The sequence below is a fragment of the Otolemur garnettii genome, unplaced genomic scaffold, assembly GCF_000181295.1.
Source record: "Otolemur garnettii isolate 467f Iridium unplaced genomic scaffold, OtoGar3 scaffold00063, whole genome shotgun sequence".
Lineage (NCBI taxonomy): Eukaryota > Metazoa > Chordata > Mammalia > Primates > Galagidae > Otolemur > Otolemur garnettii.
This window is the reverse complement of record NW_003852458.1, coordinates 4,301,469-4,323,941: the sequence shown is the minus strand read 5'-3', so window position 1 is coordinate 4,323,941 and position 22,473 is coordinate 4,301,469. Positions and strand designations below refer to the sequence as shown.

At 42.6% G+C, this 22,473-nt stretch overlaps 2 protein-coding genes across 3 annotated transcripts in view; one reads left to right on the top strand and one right to left on the bottom strand.

The window, feature by feature from the left end:
• The window catches only part of SKP2 (S-phase kinase associated protein 2), a 29,250-nt gene extending 13,354 nt beyond the window's left edge, over window positions 1–15,896 (bottom strand). The window contains exons 1-6 of the mRNA XM_003792942.3: window positions 15,615–15,896; window positions 14,877–15,148; window positions 4,971–5,082; window positions 3,916–4,059; window positions 2,790–2,924; window positions 434–532 (exon numbers count right to left, since the gene is read on the bottom strand). Of these exons, the coding sequence (XP_003792990.1) occupies window positions 434–532; window positions 2,790–2,924; window positions 3,916–4,059; window positions 4,971–5,082; window positions 14,877–15,148; window positions 15,615–15,658 (806 nt within the window). The 5' untranslated portion in view covers window positions 15,659–15,896. The remainder of the gene's footprint in view (window positions 1–433; window positions 533–2,789; window positions 2,925–3,915; window positions 4,060–4,970; window positions 5,083–14,876; window positions 15,149–15,614) is intronic.
• Window positions 15,897–15,993: 97 nt separating this feature from the next.
• The window catches only part of LMBRD2 (LMBR1 domain containing 2), a 42,152-nt gene continuing 35,672 nt past the window's right edge, over window positions 15,994–22,473 (top strand). For both annotated transcript variants that reach the window (XM_023515021.1, XM_003792938.3), the window contains exon 1: window positions 15,994–16,155. The gene's annotated coding sequence lies outside the window, so the exon portion shown is untranslated. The remainder of the gene's footprint in view (window positions 16,156–22,473) is intronic.

Genomic DNA, 22,473 nt, shown 5'->3' with positions numbered 1-22,473 from the left:
AAAAAAGCATACACATGTGCACACAGTATTGTAGATTCTATAAAACCACATATTCCCTCACTTAGTAATATCTGTAACTCTGCAGCCTTTATCCGCTGACATTATTATAAAAGATGTTGTTAATGCAATCGCCCAAATTTATGGTCTATATTTACAATACACTGACTTGATCAAAAACAACTTAAGTCTACAAGTATTGTTGGAAAGAACCAGACAGTACAGTCAGTGTAAACAGTTTTCTTTCAACCAGAGGTTGTTAAACACACTCCTGAGTTTAGACAAAAAAATTTGAGGGCAAAGAACATTATATTATCCAAATGAAGAGCCTAAAGTAAAGAGTCAGGAATAGCTTGAAAAATTTATCCAATTCTACTTACATGTTAAGGCTAATTTGATACAATGGTTCTATAATCAAATCTCAAAACTTTCCTACCTGGAACAGCTGCTTAGCAAAGTCTTCAGGGCCATTTCAGAGAATCCAGAACACCCAGAAAGATTTAGGCGGATTAAGTTTGAGTTCTGCGCAAGATTACTAGAAAAAGAGAATAAAACCAGAAGAATAAGACCAGCAGACATTCTTTTTGATCAATAAACATTCAGATAAAAGCAGACTAGTGTATTTAAGGACATATGCCTGTGTGCCATGAAAAATTTTAAAAATTAAATTACTTTTGAAGGAAGTTCAAAGCACAGTAAGTATATATTTTTTTTTGTAGAGACTGAGTCTCACTTTACCGCCCTCGGTAGAGTGCCATGGCATCACACAGCTCATAGCAACCTCCAACTCCTGGGCTTAGGTGATTCTCTTGCCTCAGTCTCCCGAGTAGCTGGGACTACAAGTGCCCACCATAACGCCCAGCTATTTTTTTGTTGCAGTTTGGCTGGGGCTAGGTTTGAAGCCGCCACCCTTGGTATATGGGGCTGGCACCCTACCCACTGAGTATATTCTTTTTTTAATTCTTATTTTTGACCACCATAATTTAAGTGTGCCACAAAAGTTTAACTATAGTCTGCCACAGATAAAAAAGGTTGAAAAACACTGTTGTAAAGAGAAGTGAGTTTAAATTCACTATGATAGCTCATGTCTTCAGTCCCAACACTTTCAGAAGCTGAGGTGAAGGATTGTTTTAGGACAGGGGTTTGAGACCAGCCAAGGCAACACAGCATGACCCAGTCTCTATAAAAAGTCCATGCATGGTGGTGAACACCTGCAGTCCCAGGTACTTAGAAAGCTGAGGCAGGAGAACCACTTGAGCCTAAGAGTTCAAGTCTGCAGTGAGCCATGATCCTGCCATGGCACTCCAGCCTGGGCAGCAGGATGAGACTCTGTGTCTAAAACATAAATAAAATTCACATATCACTTAATAGGTTATTAAGATTAAATGATACTATGTATAACGTAATAAGGGACTTAGCATAGAATAAATGTGTAAGAAACATCAGGATACTTTTTGAATTAAAAAAACAATGAAATAAACATATATCCATTTCACCCATAATTGGAATTAGCTTATAGACAAACTTTTACTTGTAAAATCAATAGGTTCTTTTGATTAAACGTCTCTCAAATCTGCCTTCTCTTTTATAACATTCCCAAATGTCCTTTGTCAGTGAAACTTAGTGATGAACAGCAAGAATTCTGATTAAGGTTCAAATTTTGGTTCAGCCACCTCTGTGTGGCTTGGAACAAATTATTTAGTCTCTCATTTTCCATATCCATAAACAGGTAACAGTAAGAACATACTTTATCGGGTTGCTGTCAGAATGAAATAAGAATGCATTTAAAGAAGTTAGTACCTGGTACATGATCAATGCCTCCCAAATGTTAGCTGCTATTACATTTTTTATATCAGGTTTCTTCTTTTCTCACCTGAATGAACCCAACAATATCCAAACTCCCCTAGTTTCTTCTATGTCTGATGGACCCTCCACGGTGCCTGGTTAATTTGCTAAATTCCAACTCTGACGTGTTCCCACCATTCTCAGACCACTCTCTCCTCCATGCTCCCCTCTTTATATACTACCCCAGAGTCCAGGCTTCTTACAGGGACACAGAGGCCCATTGTAATCTGGTCTCTGACTCTGCTCACCTCCTGTCACTTCCCTCCCTACGTCTGAGTCTTGTGCTCTAGCCACTTCCAACTACTTAAGAGTTTAGAACCCCACAGGCAGCTTCACTCTGGCTGCTTCCTTTGTCCTGTCATTTGGAGATCCTACCTAGATATCCTTAATACTTGGCTTAAGAGTCACTTCCTCTAAGAAGGCTGCCCTCCCTAAATTTAATTAGGTCTCCTGCGTGTGTGTTGCCAAATAAACATCAAGGCATTTAATAAACATACTACAGGGTAATTATCTGTCGCTCCCATCAATGAGACAGGGACCAGGAATTGTTCATCCTTGTATCTCTAGAACCTAGCACATACAGTAGAATCTCTGCACACCCAAGGGACTGTACCTGGGCAACACTCAGAGGTGGTCAACCTAAGAACTAGGCCTACTCGACTGATATGTACATGTGGTCCGTGTCCAGTCTAGGAAAATTAGGTCAACTTAAAGAGGTGGCCAATGTAGGGAAGTGGTGAACTAAGGAGGTTCTACTGCAGTTACCATTCAAACTTTTGTTATCTCCAGGAGTCTGGGAAAATTTTGCAGAAGCTGGAGTCCTTATTGCACTAGATATTTTCTATGTCCAACTAGATATGGTAGAACGGCATCCCAGTTATACACAGGGAACATAATTCACATAATAAAAACTGTTGCCTTTGTGACATAGTCTGGCCGTCACTCACTTGACGATGGGATCCGAAAGCCGCAGGCCTTCCAGGCTCAGATTCTGTAACTTGGAGCACTGAGACAGAATGCCATGGAGGATAGACACATCCATGACTGAGTTTGACAGGTCCATATGCTGAACACGAAAAGGGCTGAGTGCAGAAGGAAAAAAGAGGCTTGGTAAGGTGGCTCTCACAGGTACATCCAGATCAAATGAGACCCCTTCTCCCCAAATGACCAGCCAATGACAAAGAAGATCCTAAATACACATTTCAAGTATTGACTCTAAAACACATTGGAACCAGCTTATTCCCATCCTCACTCAAATTGAAGAGGATTCCTGGGCATGATGGGAATGAGTTGGATGTGGCTGGGGAAGTTAAGCTTGTAATGAGTCCTGGTTTCTGGTGGGTGAGTGCGTGAGAGGCAGTGGTATTTACTAACACAGGGAAGACAGTAGAAGAGCATGTTTTAAAGGGAGGCCAAGTTTAACTTTAGATACGCTAATACTGAAGTAGTTGAAATTCAGGTGAAGTTTTTAAGTAATTTGAAATGTGGGAATTTGAAAGAGAGGGCTGAGCTATACATGAGGAACTGAGTGTCCAGAGTGTACAGGACATACTTTGTCCCAGGCCAGCAAGTGGATTAAGATGAGATGGTGGCCATAAACCTTCATATTGCCAAATTATCAGTAATAGAAGTATTTTCTCAAAATATTCCACACAGGAAAAAGAGGGCATTCTTCCCCATGGTACGATCAGAAATCCCCGAGTAGAAACCTGCAGAGTCCTCAGACTTTTGCTTATCAGAAATGAGCAGTGGGGAGACCACCAGCCTGCCTTGCATCTGTAATGGAGCGTTCTGCTTGGCTGTGACCTAGGGAAACTCACAATCCACCTGCGGAGGACCAGACTTGAGGAGCTAAATGCGCATCTTTACCCCTGGGAAGAGCCTAACAGTAATCCTGAGTCAAATGGTGTCAAAAACACATGTGACATGCAAACAGAAGGTGCATGGGGAAAGCACGCAACTCACATCCCACACCACCACGGACTGGAAAACCAGAAAAGCTAAACAGAAGTCTGGATTTATCTGTACCTCAAGATTGAGAAACAGTCATTTCTGGGGATTTTTCTTGTTTACCTGAAATGTTCCACCAATGGTTGATCTACAAATGATCGTGGGCAGCGAAAGGCAATCACCCCTCGAGACAGCAACCGGCCAATCACATCTGGGCTCAGATTTTTACCTGTGAGGTCTAACGTCTGCCATAGGGACTCATCAAACCTAGAGAAGAGGGGGTGCATGATGTGGGAGGTTGGTCACCCTGAAAGCTGGAAGCCCACTACAACATTACTAACCAGGTCACAGGTACTAAATCCTTCTAAAGCAAATTCTGAGGGGACCTTTGTTTTTAAGCTGACTACACAATTAGCTGTGATAGTCTTAAGGCACTACTGACTATTTCTTGGTCATGTCAGGGATAAGCTTCCATCGTTCTCTTTCTACATATTTCAAGTTCCTATTGAAAATACAGAATATAGGCTTTCTCTGACTTGAGGCCTGTTACTACCTTCCCAGCTCCCCAAAACTTTCCATGTGCAGTTCACTTTCCACACCTGAACAGTGTTGGCCCAAACAGTAAAAACACTCACAGTGGCTGCCCTGTGCTGAACATGTCTCTGAGTGAGGCCCTGCACCAGCATCTTCACACGTAAGCCCCATAACTGCCCTGTGCTAGAGGTACCACACTGCCCCCTGTATATACGGGGAGACTGAGTCAGCATCTGTTGACTTTCTCGGGTCATGCAAAGTGCACCTGGCAGAGGCTGGGCTCGCACTGGGGTCTAACGGCAGGGCCTCGTGTTCTCTCTCCCCACCCTGCTTCTTGCCAGCCCACTGCGGAGAGGAACAGCCGTGTTCATGCACCTCCGTAACTCCCTCCTTTCTCTCAGCACACTGCCTGCCCCAGAGTCTCCACGGGCTAACATGAATGCAGGGCAAAGAGGTTTTCAGAACGGGTAAGTCCCCCCTGCCACTGTGAAATGAGGACACTCACTAGTAATAAAAGCAGGAAGATCCCCAGTTTGCTCCGTGCTGCTCCTTTTCTTATAGTTTTTAGTTTGACCGGAACAAAATGAATGACCTTCTTCTTCTCTTCCTCCCCTACATATGCCAAAGGGGTGACAAATACTTACGCTAGGCGATACCACCTCTTGCAAACACCGGAGACCTTTAGCAGCTCAGGGAGGCACAGACAGGAAAAGATGCCCAAAAGCAGCTCGTCTGGAAGGGAGTCCCATGAAACACCTTGGAGAAGGAAAAACATGTTTGCCCATCACCATTCTCTTACCCTTTCCCATCCACTGAGGCCTTCCAAGCATGGAGAGGATGCACAATATTCAGCTAGAAGGGGAATTTAACACCGATGATTCATCCTCACAATGATTTTTCTGTTCAACCACTGTCTGTGTACTCTGAAACGAGCACCACACTTTCTCAGCAAATGAGAAAAGAGAAAGCCAAGACTATTTTTCATATCCTTGTTTGCTTCATCACCAGCTGGCCATATGTAGGCAAGGATGACATGAGCAGTGGCATAGAGCAAGTCCCCACCCCATCACACATCCTACAGTGGTGTCTACAATATCCTGATGCTTCTGGTTGCTAAGCAAGGCCTCATCTCTCTGATATGGACTCCATGATGATCTTACTTAAAAAGCAAAAGAAGCCACCCTCTTCTTTCAGATGTACAGAAAGCACACTAAAGTCAATTTATCACAGGCACTAACGTCAAAAGGGTACTCTCATTTCTTAATTCAACAAACATTTACTGAGCTCCCGTTGTGGTGCTAGGTACCATTTTAGGTGCTGAGGAAAGAGCAGCAAACAAGACAGACAAAACGCTTTATCTTCATGCAACTTAGTTTAGTGATGGGGACGGCCAGTCACATGTAGAACAGTAAGTGAATTGCAAAATATGTTAAAATGATTAGTGCTATGCAGAAAAATTAAACCGCACAGACGAGAAAACGGGAGCGCCCAGAAGGGAGTGTTACACGTCTGAACACTGTGTCAGGGAAGGCCTCAGACCGTGATCACACAGCAAGGGCTTGAACAAAGCAAGGAATGAACCCTATGAGTTTCTGGGGCAGTGGTTACAAAGGGGTCGCGACCCACAGGTTGAGAACTGCTGTTCTGGGAGCAGTTCTAGGTGCAAGGAATAGCATGTCTGTCCTGAGGTACGGCAAGGAGGCCCTGTAGAAGAGCAGAGTGAGCGAGGGGGTTGATATAAGATGAACTCGGAGAGGTGAGATCAGCTGGGTCACATCATAAGGCCTTTGGCTGGGGGCCATTTCTGAGTATAGAAATGACAGACTGTCAAGTGTTAAAAGGATTACTCTAGCTGCTGTGCTCACAATAGAAGGTCAGAGACCAATTTTTTACAAACACAATCTCTAGCTATTCAACAAATATTAAATTCTTAGGTAGGAATACAAGGAATAAGCCCACAAGACGAGGATAACATGAGAATGGGCGAGAAGGAAGTGAGTATGTGCCAATGGTATACTGTGAGAGTGGTGAGAGGAGTCCAGTGACTGCCTCCTTGGGTCTCTCCCCCCTCAGTCTTCCACACCAGCTCTAGAGCTGTCCTCTACCCCACAGCTGTACCAGTATCTACCGAGCATGTGCCTGTGCCGGGCTTCAGGACACGATGGAGAAGTATACCAAGGAGGGTGACAAGCATCGCAGGTGCTGCCCCGCCAAGGCCACAAGTTCTTGAGAAAAAGAACCTGGGTTTGTTTTCTTATAATCTACGTATTCTCAGGAACTACCACATCCATTTAAATATTTATTAAATATATACTGTATGCTGAGGCCTGGTCTAGGTTCTAGGAATACAAAGATAAACAACACATGGTTCCGACATTTATTCTGCTCAGAGTTTAAAAGACAATCATGCCCTTCCCTTAACAGCCCTTCAACAGTTCCCCCCGGATATTTAGCCTGAAGTCCCCATGACTTAATGCAAAATGTAAAGCTTTTAGCCAGGGCCCAACACGTTCTGCTAGGTTTGTTATCTAGAAACGTGTTCCAGCCATTTGGGGCTACCTGTAATTCTTAGACTGAGTCATTCTTCGCCACATCTCCATGAGTCAGTACATGCCCACGCACCCCCTCCCCTGATTCCTATTCATTTCAAATCAAATCCCTATTAAAGCCCCAACTCCTATGCAATGCTTCCTATGATATCGCCAAGGACAGGTCGCTTACTTACCATAACTTCATTATTAACTTACTCATCTGTCTAGGCCCTCCTCCCCCGCCAAGGCCACAAGTTCTTGAGAAAGAGAGCCTGGGTTTGTTTTTTTATAATCTATGTGTTTCCAGGAACTACCACAATCCATTTAAATATTTATTAAACATATACTGTATGCCGAGGTCTGTTCTAGATTCTAGGAATACAAAGATAAACAACACTTGATCCTGACACTTCTTCTGCTCAGAGTTTAAAAGACAAACAGGATAAACCATCCTGATGGGTTCCAAGAGGCACCAGGATGCTGTGCAGCATGTGGGCGTGAAACAGTGGTCAGGGAGGTCTTCCTGGAGGAAGTGGCCTCTTTTGGAGAATGAATAACAGGCATGTAGTTGCTCAATGAATGTTGCCCCCCATCTCTCCACGAGAAAATTAAAGGACTAACTGCAGCCCTGAAGGCCAGGGGTAGAGAAATGAAGGCAGATCATCCCTACTGACCCTGGACCATGACCCAAGAAGACAGCTGGAGGTTGAGCCAAGGCTCCTCAGTATAGCAACCACCCTGTTATTACCACAAAGCTCCTTCAAAGTCAAAGGTTCTCAAACCAGGCTTTTATCCTATCCCTCAAATTGGAAAGTTGAAACAAAGTATGCTTTTCTCCCAGGAATCAAACTCTCCCACCTCTGCTGCCTCTTGCATAGGTAAATTACATTCTAGTATTTTATCTGGCAAAAAAATGCATACATAGTTATCTTGAATCAATTATGTTGAGATTTTACTAAGATCTGCAGAGCCCATCCTGAGATGGCCGGTGCATGACCTCCCATCAACTCTAAGAGCTATGGGACAGACTTAACCGGCTATGCCACCCTCGAGTCTGTGAATTAGGCAAGTTACTTAAATTTCTCTGGGCCTCAGTTTCTACTTCTGTAGGAATGGAAATAAAAAAGATTTATTTTGCAAAGTTGGTTAATGTTAAGATTAAACAATAACAATAAAAGATTAAATATTACAGCAGAGAGTCAAACTTTTTCTTTCCCGCCTCTATTCCCTCCTTTCCCTATTAAGTCTGCACATTTTCCTCTCATGAGGAAAGCGCAGAGTGGGGGCGCTGCTGGCGGTATATGGGGCTGGCACCCTACTCCTTTGAGCCACAGGCGCCGCCCTCGCCTTCTTGTCCTTTTGTTTTCCTGGGCTGTTCTGAATTTTCACCTGCAGGCAAACATGCACAGTCTGAACAGGTGTGATTTACCAAAACCCAGTATCTTCCCTCTATCTAAGTCTGGGTCCTAAGGATCTGATTTCAAGTAGTCTATTTGGTAAGTGATGCCAGGAACCCTGGAAAAAGTGCAGAAGAGAAAAGCAGAAGGGAAGAAGTCAACTTGGGATAGGTTAATGCCATGGGCAACTGGGACTCTGATCTTCCCAGGACACCAGCAGACCATCTAAACCTGACCCAGAGCTGTACCCCTAACGGCAGTCAGACTGAGTGGGGGGCTGTCAGCATTCCTGACCAGAGAAAGCCCTGGAGCACAGAGTCACTTCTAGGTGCAGGTAATAGCCTCTGGCAGTAAGGAAATGGTGTTAAGGGGCTATAGATAGCACTGATGGTGTCCAGTAAAATAGTTGGGGAAAGGAAACTGAAAAAGCTTGCTGGGAGCAGGAGAAATATAAATAAATTAAAAAACTTAGCGCTTCCTATTTTATTAGGAAGACATTAAGAAATAAAAAACAATTTGAAGAACAATAGGAGGGCCAGAAGCAGTGGCTCAAGGCTGTAATCCTAGCATTCCAGGAGGATCACTTGAAACCAGTCTGAGCAAGGGCAAGATTTCTCATCTCTATTAAAAATAGAAAAAGTACGGGCAGCACCTGTGGCTCAGTGGGTAGCGCCCCAGTCCCATATACCGAGGTTGGTAGGTTCGAACCCAGCCCTGGCCAAACTGCAACAAAAAATAGCCAGGTGTTGTAGTGGGCACCTGTAGTCCCAGCTACTCAGGAGGCTGAGGCAAGAGAATCACCTAAGCCCAGGACTTAGAAGTTGCTATGAGCTGTGATGTCACAACACTATCCAGAGTAATAAAGTGAAACTCTGTCTCTAAAAAAAAAAAAAAATAATAAGGCGGTGCCTGTGGCTCCAAGGAGTAGGGTACTAGCCCCATATGCCAGAGGTGGCGAGTTTGAACCCAACCCCGGCCCAAATAAATAAGTAAAATAAAAAATAAAAATAGAAAAAGTAGCTGGGCGCTTGTCGTCCCAGCTTTTTGGGAGACTGAGGCAGGAGGATGGCTTGAGCTCAAGAGTTTGAGGTTGCTGTGAGCTAGGCTGACTCAACTACAGTCTAGCTTGGGGCAAAAGAATGAGATTGCCTCAAAAAACAAAAAAAGAAGAGCAATAGAAGATAGGTAATTTAAATTTAAACGCTAGGAAGAAAAATTGGCAGAGCAATGAAAGCAGAGGCCAGAAGACCTAGGCCATAAACATGCGAGGAAATAGTTCCGAGCTAAGAGGGCTTTGTGCTCCAACTTCTATCTTCACCCAACCAACTCCTATTTGTCCTCCAGATTATATGGCTTAAATGGCATTTGCTTGAAGAAGCACTCCCACCCAGAACACCACCTCAGCCCTACATCCAGCATCCAACGCCATTCCTTGCGCCTAATAGGACTAGATGAATATTTACTTTTACTCCCTCTTCATGCAAACAGTGAATGTACTAATAGGGACAAGTTAATCCTTATTAACCAATTAACTATTACACGTCCAGGGCCGAAGACAGAGCTGAATACAGGGATGTGCTCAATTGATAATTTCACAAAGGAACGACGAACACCCCAAAGAGAATGCGGACTTCATTTTATATATAGACAAGACTGTTGGTGTTTTAGGACCAGTTTCCTCATTCAAATTGACAAAGATGGCCTATGACTCCACTTCGACAAACATTTCATGGATGCTCTAGTGCTGGGAGTTGGGTGTAAGCCACAACCCTTGCCTGCCAGCCTCACTGGGAGATGAACTAGTAAACAAGTACATAATCTGACAATTAAGACTGCCATTTATTGGAAGCCTGAAAAAAGTTTCAGGCATTTATTAAAGCACACTCACTCGAGTTTTTGCAGCAACCCCGTGTACTATTATTACCATTGTGCCCTCTTCCTACCCTAGCATGCTCTAAGATTCTACGCTCTCCTCTGTTCTGAGCAATAAGCATTCTACAAATTTAGAAAATCTGAGAATTAAATCTGACTTTCTAGGGGAAAAGAAATCACTTAGGGTTAGGGAGTGAGTGGTGGGGGGAAAAGGAGTAACTAAAATAAAGAAGCTGAGAGGTACCAGTGAGTTCACCACAAAAGGAAGGAGCAATGACCCCAGGCTCCTCTCAGCTGGTCGCGGGAGGTGACACTGATTTGAGGGCCCTGGGGTGGACTGCTGACCTGGCAGAAGGGGCCGTTTTTCTCTGATAGCTGCTTTAATAACTGGCATGCAGGCTGTGACATGCTTAATCTAATTTTACTTGCCATATTTAATTCTCAAAACATCAGCATCTGTTTCCTGGATTCTTGACTATGGCGTCATGGAAGGAAAATCAGAAATCATTTCTCCATTTGCTCTGCTAAACCGACCATGGCTGCACACCAGCCCCACACTAAAGGAAACAGTTATTAAGCCCAAGGCCTCCAGTCTTCAAAGCCGTGACAGTAAACACACTTTAAGGCCAGGAAAGGACACAAACTGGCCAGATCAGCAAACCTACTTCACCCACTACTGTTTCCAGTTATTCCTCAGGTACAAACCCACCCTCCCACTTCTGTAATCTCTTTACCTTGTATACTTTCCACACTCCTCTGGGCAGAGAGGCTTACCGGAGGTTTCCTATGCAGTATAGGTAACTCACCTTACTTGACATATTTCTCAGGACATTGCCTATGCTTAGGTTCAAGCTGAAAATCCAAAGTAATCCTAATCATAACCAAAATTTTGACTTTTAAAATTGTTCCTCTCTTTAAGCCAGCAGTTCTCAACCTGTGGGGTGCAAACCCTTTGTAACAATGAAAATACATCACGGCATGAGGAAGGTTGAGAACCCCTGCTTTAAGCAGAAATAATTAAATTAAACTTGCAGCAGAAGCAGACACTGAAGCGCTGGTACTTATACCTACCAGGCATTAGTTTGTTTTTATTCATGTAACAGGATTTGACGACTATTTGTGTCAAGTAGCAACACCCCATGCCTCCTTTCTGGACAACTATAAACAATTTTGCAATCCCAGATGAGTTTTCCTTCCTCTTCCCATAAAACATAAAGAGTAAATATGAGATTGTATTCGCTTTGAGGACTTTTGTGTTTTTTGCTAGGCTGGTAGGTGAAAAAGCAAAACACAGCAAAACTAAGCAGGGTTATCCCCAATGCACTCCTCAGCCCCAAACCCTTTATTTCTGGGAAAAGTTCTCCAACCCTGGGATGTGAGAGGAGTAATGAAAAAACTGGAAATTGGGATATGAAGAATAAGGTACAGTGTAAGGGCGGGGTCTTTTGCCTGTCTCATTCTGTGCTGTAGTCACAATCCCTACACTGGTGCTCATTACATATTTGTTGAATCACTGAAAGGAAGTTACAGAACAAACACAGATGACTGGGAGGATCCCTTGAGGTTCTCCCAGAGCTGAGATTTGGGAACCGTAGGCTGAGGTTCACTGATGGATCATAACATCAATTTAGTGAGTTTGCTAAGCATTTTTTTTTTCCTTTAAAGAATGAGCTAGGATAAAATAGAAAATACCTTAGTAAGGGGATATATAATTTTGTAAAACTTTTGTTTCAGATACACATCCAGGGGAGCCATTGTAAAATATACTTCTTACTGGCCAAAAAAAAGTTGGGGGAAAAATGTTTGCTTGCGGGTATTAAAACACATACTCCCAGGCTCAAGCCAGGACTTCTTGGATCAGAATCCCAGGAATTTTGCACTTTGAACAAGTTCCCTTAAAAATTCTGATATACTCTAAACTTTAGTCTCCCCAGTCTGAGAACCACTGCAGAGCCTGGAATTTCAAGCATTTAACAGCTGTGGAAAAGCTGATCAACACATTAGTTCAACTCTGTTTTCACGGCCATCACCTGTTTAAAGGGTGGGGGACAGGCATTCATTTCATGACCATGAATAAAATGTTACTGTCCTCTTCCTGTCTATTTCTGACCTCACTAATGGGCTGTTTCCTCCCTACTCCTTCCATACACTCCTCACCCAAGTGGCCAAGCAGACCTGTGTCCAGTAGGTGTGGCTTGTTCTACTCTCATCCTGGCATAGCTATCAGCCACCTGTCCTGACAACTGCAGACAAAACTTCCTGGAATGATGATCCAGCCACACTGGAGACCCCGGTCCAGAAGGCCTACTGGGAATTCTCTACACCAGCTGTCCTTTATCCTACAGCTGGGCGTTTACCCCTCCCCCCACTTCAACTAACCAATGTGCACTGTGTGTGAGTCCACCCATACTGGATCCCCCGCAGGGGGAAAAAGAATGACTTTTGTGTTTGTTATTACTTACAGTAAACATAAAAATAACAAACAAAACATTAAAAGGTATTATTTTTCCTTCCCTCTTCTGACATAGATTTTTGAAGTCAGTTTTAATACTCCAGAGTAGACATTGATTGATTCATCTCTCTCTTCAGACCTTCCACTTTTTGGAAGTGGAAGGAGGAGGATCTTCCACATCTATCTGGATGCAAATCACCATGGGAGCCAAAGTCAACCAGTCTCCCAAATGGTGTCAGAAATTTTGCCAACCAATATTAACTGGCCTTATTGTTGGGGCACAGTAGCACTGGTAGCACCTAAGAGCTTTACATCACTCTCATTTAATCTTTACAACAACTTACGAGTAGGCATTATTATAGTATTCCATTTTACAGATAAAGAAGCTAAGGCAAAGACAGCTCAAATACCTTTACAAGGTTAATAGACAGCAAAATAAGGGTTCAATTCCAGATCTGTCTGCCTTCACCACAACTCTCTACTACCTCTCTAATTAATCCAACTCCTGATGTGCATTCCCAGACATTAACTTGGACAAACTTCCCTTTCCTAAAGAAATGGCCAAAAACAAAACAATTTTTTAAAACTAAGCAGGCAAGCAGACAAACAAGCAACCAACCAATCTATTCATCCTTCTGCAATAAAAACCAGATGGGAGAATTTAGAAATATACTTAGCTACCTTGGCTCTGCGAGATTTCATCTTTATGTTTTAAATCTCTCTCTTCTTCTCCATCATCTACCCAGTTTGAGTTTAGACACTGATCAACCCTTCTACAATTTCAACAGCCTCAGAAATTCTGTTGACTCTAATGTTAGAGTCCAGAATTGACCACTGTTTACCACCCTTCCTTAATCCCCTGCAGTTTAGTCTCCACCTATCAGTGCCTATCAATACCTATCCCCCACCCTTTAATCTTTCTAAAAGGTTAAATCAGGTCAAATCACAATTGTACTCAATGTTACCCCTAACTTGCGCTCCCTCTATTCTCCCCCTTGCTCATTCCAAGGAATATGGCTTCCTGGTTCTCTAACAAACATGTCATGCTTCTGCCCCGGGGTCTTGGCACTGGCTATTCCTTCTGGTTGGGACTCCTTTCTCCAGGATACTTGCATAGCATAGTTCTTCACCTCCTTTGTCTTTGCTTAGGTCACTGTCCAATTAAGGCTTTCTTTCCTCAATCCAGTTTAAAAGTGTACTCTGGCTTTCCACGCCAGGACCTGTACTCCCTCTTGGCTTGCTCTATTTTTGTTCTGAGCCACAACCCTTATCATCTACTATACCATATGAAATATTTATTATGTTTATTGCATTCCTTCACTAGGATAGATGCCCCATGAGGGTAGAAATGTTCATATTTTGTTCACTGCTATATCTCTAGCACCTAGAACAATGCTTAGCACATAAAAGGTGCTCAGCAGAAAGTCTTCTGAATTACTGCTTTAAATTACTCTCAAGAACATGTGATAATGCTAGGTCAATATCCTATGTTAACCCTATGGCTTTGAATACTCAGGGTTCTGATCCATTCTGGGAGGTTCTCATTTACCTACTTGAGAAGTCAGGGTCTGGGAGAATGATAGGTGTCTACATTTAGAGAATGATAATCTACATTTCAGTTAAATCCATTCTAGTTCTGGGAGATGGATCTGGGAAGAAGGCTATTGGAATTACAGTTCAGTCCAATAGTTCATTCAAGAGATGATGAAAGCTTGAAAAATACATATTTACAAGAGCATGATGATTGACTGCTTGCTGGGGGATGGTGGGAATTTGACTCAAGGTTTGGGGTTGAATGAATGACAGATAGTGCTGGCAATAATGCAGACAAAACACACAGGAGAAGCCCATTTGGGAGTGGATCTGGGGAGGTAAGTCTCTCCTACATAGCAGAACATTCATTTTAGCAGTCCATTGTTAAATAACTAAAGAGGTAAAGGCAGAAAGCTCACTCATGTAAAAAGCAGATTATGAGCAAAAGAATCTATAAGAACATTGTTTATGTTTTCATTTATCAGTGGCACTGAGCTGGATTCTGAGCAGGCAGATTTCCCTCTAAGGAAAAAGGGAGGAATGTCTTTTCCTGAGTTAAAATTTTCAAGTTGGCTGTGCACCAGAAAATACACATACCTACCAGATTCTTGTATACTTCAATGACAACTTGCCTCATTTCATTGGAAAATGTCTTCAGAATTAGGCAATTTTAAAAGGGACCAGTCAGAAAGATCCCTGAACAAAGGTTTACCAGTAAGTTCCATCCACCCTTAGATTACTTGAGATTGCATCCTCATACTTTACCTGGAAAGTTCTCTCTATTCAGTTTAGGCCTGCGAACAATCACAAAGTCTTTGTCATTCCCTTTGCTCTTCAGCCGTTTCCGTGGGGGGCTCTGCGGGTGGCTCAGGTTTGAGAGCAGTTCCTGGGGGATGTTCTCACTGTCCACCTCCTCCTTCTCCAGGGCTGAGACTCCCATGCCTGACAATAGTTCGGAAGTCTTGCTGGAATCCCATCCCCACGTGAAGCTGGTGGAAACGTTGCTACTCTGGTCCGGAATCTCCTGGAGGTGCTTCCTGCAGAAGTGCATAATACCCCAGTTCCTTTCGAAAACACACCCATAAATAATTCCAACGCAGGCTGCAATACATGCATCTTAGAAAATTTTCACAACAACTAATGACGCGCCCGGGGCGAGTTCCCAAGAATTAAAAAGAAAACGACAGAACAAATCAAAAAGGCTTTTTGATTTACTATCATGCCGAAGGCCTCAAGAATTTCTTCCAGTATGGAAGAGACAAGGAAATAGGGAGGGCAATTACACTGATTGAAAACGGTAGCAGGAAAGCCTAATTTGGGAAACCAAATAAAATGCACGCCGATCCCCGTACTAAAGCATCCATCCATCCACACTTTCCCCCAAGAAGGGGCTAAGCAACCATTTGCTTAACAGCATTAGTAATATTAGCAAGTAGCAATATTCACGGCCTAAAAGAATTAAGGAGTCTATTCCTGCACTGCCCCTTATTGCAATCCGTTTACCTGTGCATGGCGTCCGCAGGTTCGGGAGTTTTAAATACGTGCATTAATTGCAGAGCTGCGTGCCTCTCGGATTCCCGCTTTGGCGCGCGGCGGTTCCCAGCCTGCGAATCGAGCCCCAGCCGCAAGACCCGCGAATTCTAGCAACGTTCCATCCCCGCCGCGCGCGCAAGGCTGCTCGGCCCGCTCTCCTTCGCAGCGGCCGTCCCCGTCCCCGCGGCCTGCTGGGAACTGTAGTTCCCGCCCTGTTTCGTAGTCCGACTGGCTCGCCGCTACTTCCTTCCCCTGCAGCTTAGCCCGCCTTCGAGGTACCCACAACTCCCCGCGGGCGCTGGGCTGGCTGGCTCCGGGCGAGGAAGAGGCGAGGCGGAAGTGGGCGGCGCTCGGGCTGAAGAGGAAATGTCAGCAACTTGACTGTGGACGAGTTTTCCTTCTGGTGACCACCACGGCTGTCGCGTCCGAGCGTGGGTCCCGGACCCTGGACGGCTGTGGCGGACGCCGAGTTTCCCGGTCCCTTCCAGACGCTGTCTGGCGAGATCGGACGGTGAGCCTGAAAGGGAACGCGGGAGGCTTTGTGGGGTTTGGGGTCCGTGGCTGAGCGCAGGCGGAGGCAGAGGGAACCCGGGAGACGCCAAGAGGTTGCTGCCGCGGCGTCCACGTCCCCGGCCGCTGAGTGGAGGCAGTGACCTGTCCCTCCTGTGGGCTGAGAGGCTGTGAGTCGCAGGTGTCGCACCTGCTTGTCTTTATGACAGGAAGCTTGTCTTCTTATCCGGGAGGAGAGAGGGCGGCCCTTAGAATTGGGTCTGTGGACAGGATCCTTCCCCGGTCTGTAAAACCGGCACGACCACAACGACGCACATACCACAGGCTTGGCGTGACAATCAGATCAGATTAGGCGTGTGAAAGTGGTTTGTAAACTAAAGCGCAGTTCGAACGAGATGCGGTGGTTTAATTTTAGGGGAGCCGGTGACCCCAGGAAGTCCTGTGTGCAGTGGGAAGGTTGCACATCCCTTTGCAGCTTTGACAAGTCTCATAAATTGAGATAAATACTGTATTTTGCAAAAGACTTTACCCGTGCAACGCAGGGGGGCCACTATCAAAGACATTGGTTGTTTATTCTGGTTCAACCCGGTGTCTGTGTCGCCTCCTAAAAGCGGTAAGAGTTTGAGGGTGGTTAGCTTATGGAGCTATAGAGAGTGCCATGTTCTACGTAGGATGACCGTGCGAAATTCATTGTGCAAACTGTGCTACAACTGTGGCCCCAGGAAAAAAGTGGAAGAGGAAAAGAGGGTGATTCCACTCCTAATAAAAATGAAGAGGATTTATGAAATTCATAAGTATGCAGGCCATCAGGTAGTGGAATATTCACTAAGGCTGTATGACATCCTCTCTGTTTCTCTGAAAAAGAAAAAAAATTCTGTAGTGTAATTAAACTTCCCTAGCCCAAGTATGTGTGTGTTTCAAGCTTGGTTCTTAGCTTGAAAATTAGCCACCTCTTGACAGGAAGGAATTCATGAACCTTTGTTCTTGAAAGTAGGTGAGGTTAGTATGAAGAAGGGATCTCTTTGATTGAAACTGGGTGAAAAATACTAAGCTGAGTGTTCACATGTGATTAAAACTAATGTTAAATGGAAAATATTTTCAAATACAATCTCCTGATTTTTACAAAAAATTACCTTTATGTTACTCTGTTAAGGAGAAAGCAGTTGCCTTTGTTTGAATCTGTCTTTTGCCATAAGATTACAACTCATTAGAAAAAATATTTTTAACAACAAAAACATTATAGTCTCCTTCCGAAAAGAGAAGAAAGCAGAGGGAGCTGTACACTACTGCAGGAGAAAGAACAAACAAGAAAAACAATTGACAACAATGAAGTCATGATGAGAATAAACATTTTTAAAATATGATATTCTGAGAGGCCACTGGGTTATAGCTAACATAGAGAGGAAGGAGTAATAGGTGAGATGATTCTAAATTAAGAGATGAGAAATATCTTTATTCAGTCTAGGGTTTAGGTAGGAGTCCCCTGAGAACTAGAACACTTGAAATATCTGTATTAGTGGATACAAGGTCCTCTGCTGGACTTTAGGAAGAACCTGTCAACTTTGAAAATCAGTGTTTTAATACTGTGACAGGTATTTCAGTAACACTTTGCCTTGGTTAACAGAAATACTTTGGCTTGCTATATGGGCGTAATTTCTTTCATTCTTTTTTTTTTTTGATTCCTTCTAATTATGGCTGTTCTCTTAATATAATAAATAAAAGTTTAAATTGGTATGTGCAATTGTTTTTATTTTTACTTATTTATGTATTTTTTGAGACAGAATCTTGCTATGTCACCCTCGGTAGAGTGCGTGTTGTCACAGCTCACAGCAACCTGCAACTCTTGGGCTTAAGCGATTCTCTTGCATCAGCCTCCCAGTAGTTGGGACTACAGGTGCCCACCACACAATGCCCAGCTATCTTTTTATTATTGTTGTCATTATTGTTTTTAGCAGGCCCTGGGTGCTTCAGCCCTGGTGCATGTGGCCAGTGCCCTAACTACTGAGCTATGGGCACCTAACCTGCAACTATTTTTAATATAAGGCACTGTGTCCATTGAAGACTTAAGATTATGAGCTACATGAAATTGCTGTCTGGTTTCTTTTTTTTTTTTTTGAGTCTTTTTTTTTTTGAGTCCTTAAGGAACTGTGTTGTGATTGCTAACTGATATATTTCATTTTTCTGATTAATCTTACTTAATTTTACTCAGTGTACCCTATGTGTCATTTTAATAAAAGATATACCATATTTCTAGAACTAGACTTTCTAGATCAGTATCCAGGACAGAAGAATTACCTTTCTCTTTAATACTACAAATGACATTAGGGTGAGTAATTCCTCGTACTCTTTGGAAGCTTTAGAATACAAAGTGAGCTTGTGGCTCCACGCCGGTAGCTCATATATACACAGAAGCTGTTGGGTTCGAACCCAGCTTGGGCCTGCTAAACAATAATGACAACTGCGACAAAAAAATAGCTAGGCATTGTGGCACGTGCCTGTAGGCCCAGCTACTTAGGAGGCTGAGGCAAGAGAATTGCTTATGCTCAAGAGTGACATTGCTGTGAGCTGTGATGCCAGGGCACTCTACTAAGGGAGATGTAGTGAGATTCTGTCTCACAAAAAAAAAAAAAAATAGTGAGCTTGTACATTGGGAGAATGTTTATCACACAATGTGAGATGAGAGGGAGAAGCAAAAGCAGTGTCATTTATGCAGAGTCCAAACCACAGCATAGTTACAAGATGATCAGTATGGGGATACTAAGGAACCAAAAAGGACTAGTCACAATTGACTATAAGTTATGTATATATTCAGTAGTATGTTAATGCCATTTTTTGGAAATCAAATATGGCAAAAGAGATACTATTTAAATAAAAAGATGATATACTTTTTTCTCTAGTTCCATCATAACATGAGGTAAATCCTAAAATTTCTTTCGTGTTTTTCTTATTTAGCTTAGGGAAACAGAAGGCTAGGAACAATTACCTAGCAAGATGTTTCTGTCTACCAGTCATATTTTAATCAGATCCTTTTCCTTTGATTAATTTTAAAGTAGATCTTTATTTCTCTGCAATTAAATGCTCTGTGACAGATTGGGGCAAGAACACAAGGATTTTGATTTATTCCGTGAGAGTCATATGTGTATATTACCCTTAAATGAAGTAATGGCAGCATTATCTGTAAAGATCAGAAAGGTTTAGTTAAATTCTACATTAAACATGACTTTTGTAGCATTCTATTTTGATATATCTAAAATGAATAATAAGGGAATGTTTCTAATTTGTTCCCTTTAAAGTCTGAACAAAATAAATACTTATATAATGTAAATTGCATTAAGAAAGTAAGTCTGGATTGGAGAAGATACATGTAATTGTGATCCAGGCTCTGTAGTCAGGGTGCCTTGGTTGGAATCACAGCTTTTCCATTCACTAGTTCTGGGAACTTGAACGAATTACTTACCCTCTCTGTGCTATTTTCTCTATTGAGCAAGGATACTAAAAGTCTTTTCTTACTGGGTGGTAAGGTCTAATTTGATAAAGCATGGTAGGTACTTTCACAATGTTTGGGATTTAATAAATGCATACTAAATGTACCTTTTTAAAAAATCATACATCTGTAAATTACAGATTTTAAATTACACATTTCTGAGTAAAAACACATATTTAACAGTATCTGAGTCTGATGAATCATTAGGTTCTGCTCAGAAATTTTTCATATAGCATGAGAATCTTTGGTTTTGACAATACTTTTGTCAGTTTTGTGTTTGTGTTGTAATCAGTTACTACCAATTCTCTCTCTCTCTCAACATTTGGGATTCTTCAAATTCTAAAATTATCTTAATCTTTAAAATTTCCACTGATGTGTGGAAAAGAAACATTATTAGTCATAAAATGCTCAGAAAACAGTACTCCGATTCAATAGTAATATTAGTGTGCTAATTGAGAAACCATTATAAAGGCATTTTAAAGTAATATTGATTAATATCTTGATGTTTGAAAAAGGATTGAATTGAATTTTAAGACTTTCAGAACTGGGCTTGGCGCCTGTGGCTCAAGTGGCTAAGGCACCAGCCACATACACTTGAGGTGGTGCGTTCACATCCAGCCCAGGCCCGCCAAACAACAATGACAGCTGCAACCAAAAAATAGCCGGGTGTTCTGGTGGGTGCCTGAGGTCCCAGCTACTTGAGAGGCCAAGGCCAGGAGACTCACTTAAGCCCAAGAGTTATAGGTTGCTGTGAGCTATGATGCCACGGCACTCTACCAGGGGGACAGCTTGAGGCTCTGTCTCAAAAAAAAAAAAAAAAAAAAAAAGACTTTCAGAACTGTTTTTTGAAGGAATAACAGCCCTACACATCAGGTCGGGCACAGTGGCTCATACCTGTAGTCCCAGCTACTTGGGAGGCTGAGGCAAGAGGATTACTTGAGCCCAAGAGTTTGAGATTGCTGTTAGCTATGACATCCCAGCACTCTACCAAAGTGAGACTTTGTGAGACAACGTGAGATTCTATCTCAAAAAAAAAAAAATAATAATAAGCCTACACATCAGACAATAAAGTTTGATAGAGTGAATGAATTGACATTTTGATTTTGAATAAAACTTTTGTTGGCTGGGCGCCTGTGACTCAGGTGGCTAAGGCACCAGCCACATACACTTAAGGTGGTGGGTTCAAATCCAACCCAGCCTGCCAAAAACAACAATGACGGCTGCAACCTAAAAATAGCCGGGCGTTGTGGCAGGCGCCTGTGGTCCCAGCTACTTGGAAGGCTGAGGCAGGAGACTCGCTTGAGCCCAAGAGTTGGAGGTTGCTGTGAGCTATGATGCCATAGCACTCTACCCAGGGGAATAGCTTGAGGCTCTGTCTCAAAAAAAACAAAAAAACAAAAAAACTTTTGTTGCTGTGGTGCTAGTGCCAACCTAAAGTTTCCTTTTCATTTCTAATCATATGGAACTGAATTTTGATTTGCCTCCCAATTTTGGTATAGTCATCTTTTTTTGGCCGGGGTTGGGTTCGAACCCACCACCCTCGGTATATGGGGCCGGCGCCCTACTCACTGAGCCAGAGATGCCGCCCAGAAAACACCAATTTTTATTCCTATTTTCATGAGACCACTAGTCCTAACCTTGGTCATAACAAAGCATAACTTCCGCCTGAACAGAAGTAGATGATGTGGTAAACAGAGTAATAAACCCCTGAGGATGGTTATGTCTTAATCTCTAGGACCAGTAAAATGATCAGATTATTTAGGTGGGCCCAGTGTAATCTGGGGAGCTCTGAAAAACAGGACTGCACACATACACACACACACTATGTGAGGAGATAAGTATGTTAATTTGCTTGAATATAGTAGTCATTTCACCATGTATATGTAAAGTATGTTGAAACAGCATGATGTACACCTTGAGTATTTATGATTAAAATAATTAAGATATACTCACAAAACTGGAGAGAGGCCTCTAGAGCTAAGAGCAAATGCCAGGTTTGTAAGGAAACAGGGATCTCAGTCCTATCTATAACCAGAGAGTTGAGTTTTGTCAGCAGCCTGAATGAGCTTAGACATGTTTCTTCTCCAGAGAGGAAAGCAAACCAATTGACAAACTAATTTTATTTATTTATTTTTCTTTTTTTGTGACAGAGTCACTCAGTTGCCCTAAGTAGAGTGCCTTGGTACAAATGGAAGCTCACAGAAACCTCAGACTCCTGGGTTCAAGTGATCCTCTTCCTTAGCCTTCTGAGTTGCTGGGACTATAAGTGCTCCCCATGGTGCCTAGCTAGTTTTTTAGTAGAGACAGGGTCTTGTTCTTGCTCAGGCTGGTCTTGAACTCCTGACTCCTTAATCTTGTGAGACTCTGAGCAGAAAATACAGTTGAACTACACTGTTTTGACTTTTGACCCACAGAAACTATGAGATAATAAATGAGTTTTAAGTCACTTAGTTTGTGTAATGTTACAGCAGCAATAGGAAGCTAATACACTTAGTATGGGAAGAGATATAACCAAATCCGTAAAGGATCCATAAATCTGTTTGTTCATCTATAACCTTTTTAAGTACTGAACGAGAAATTGAGAGCCATAGTAAAAAAAAAAAAAAAAAAAGAATGACTGGCAAATTTATAACTGATTTTTTGTTAGCTGTGCCCTTAATCTTACTACCTGTTATTAATGTTTTTATATGTTTCATTGTTGTCTTATTCTTTTTATGCATATTATGTAAGAATAAGTAGAGTTTTCAATTACTTTCAGGGTAATTTTCTAATGTTATTAAACAATCTTAACAAACATTACTTTTATACTATAGTAATAATAATATTCCATCATCT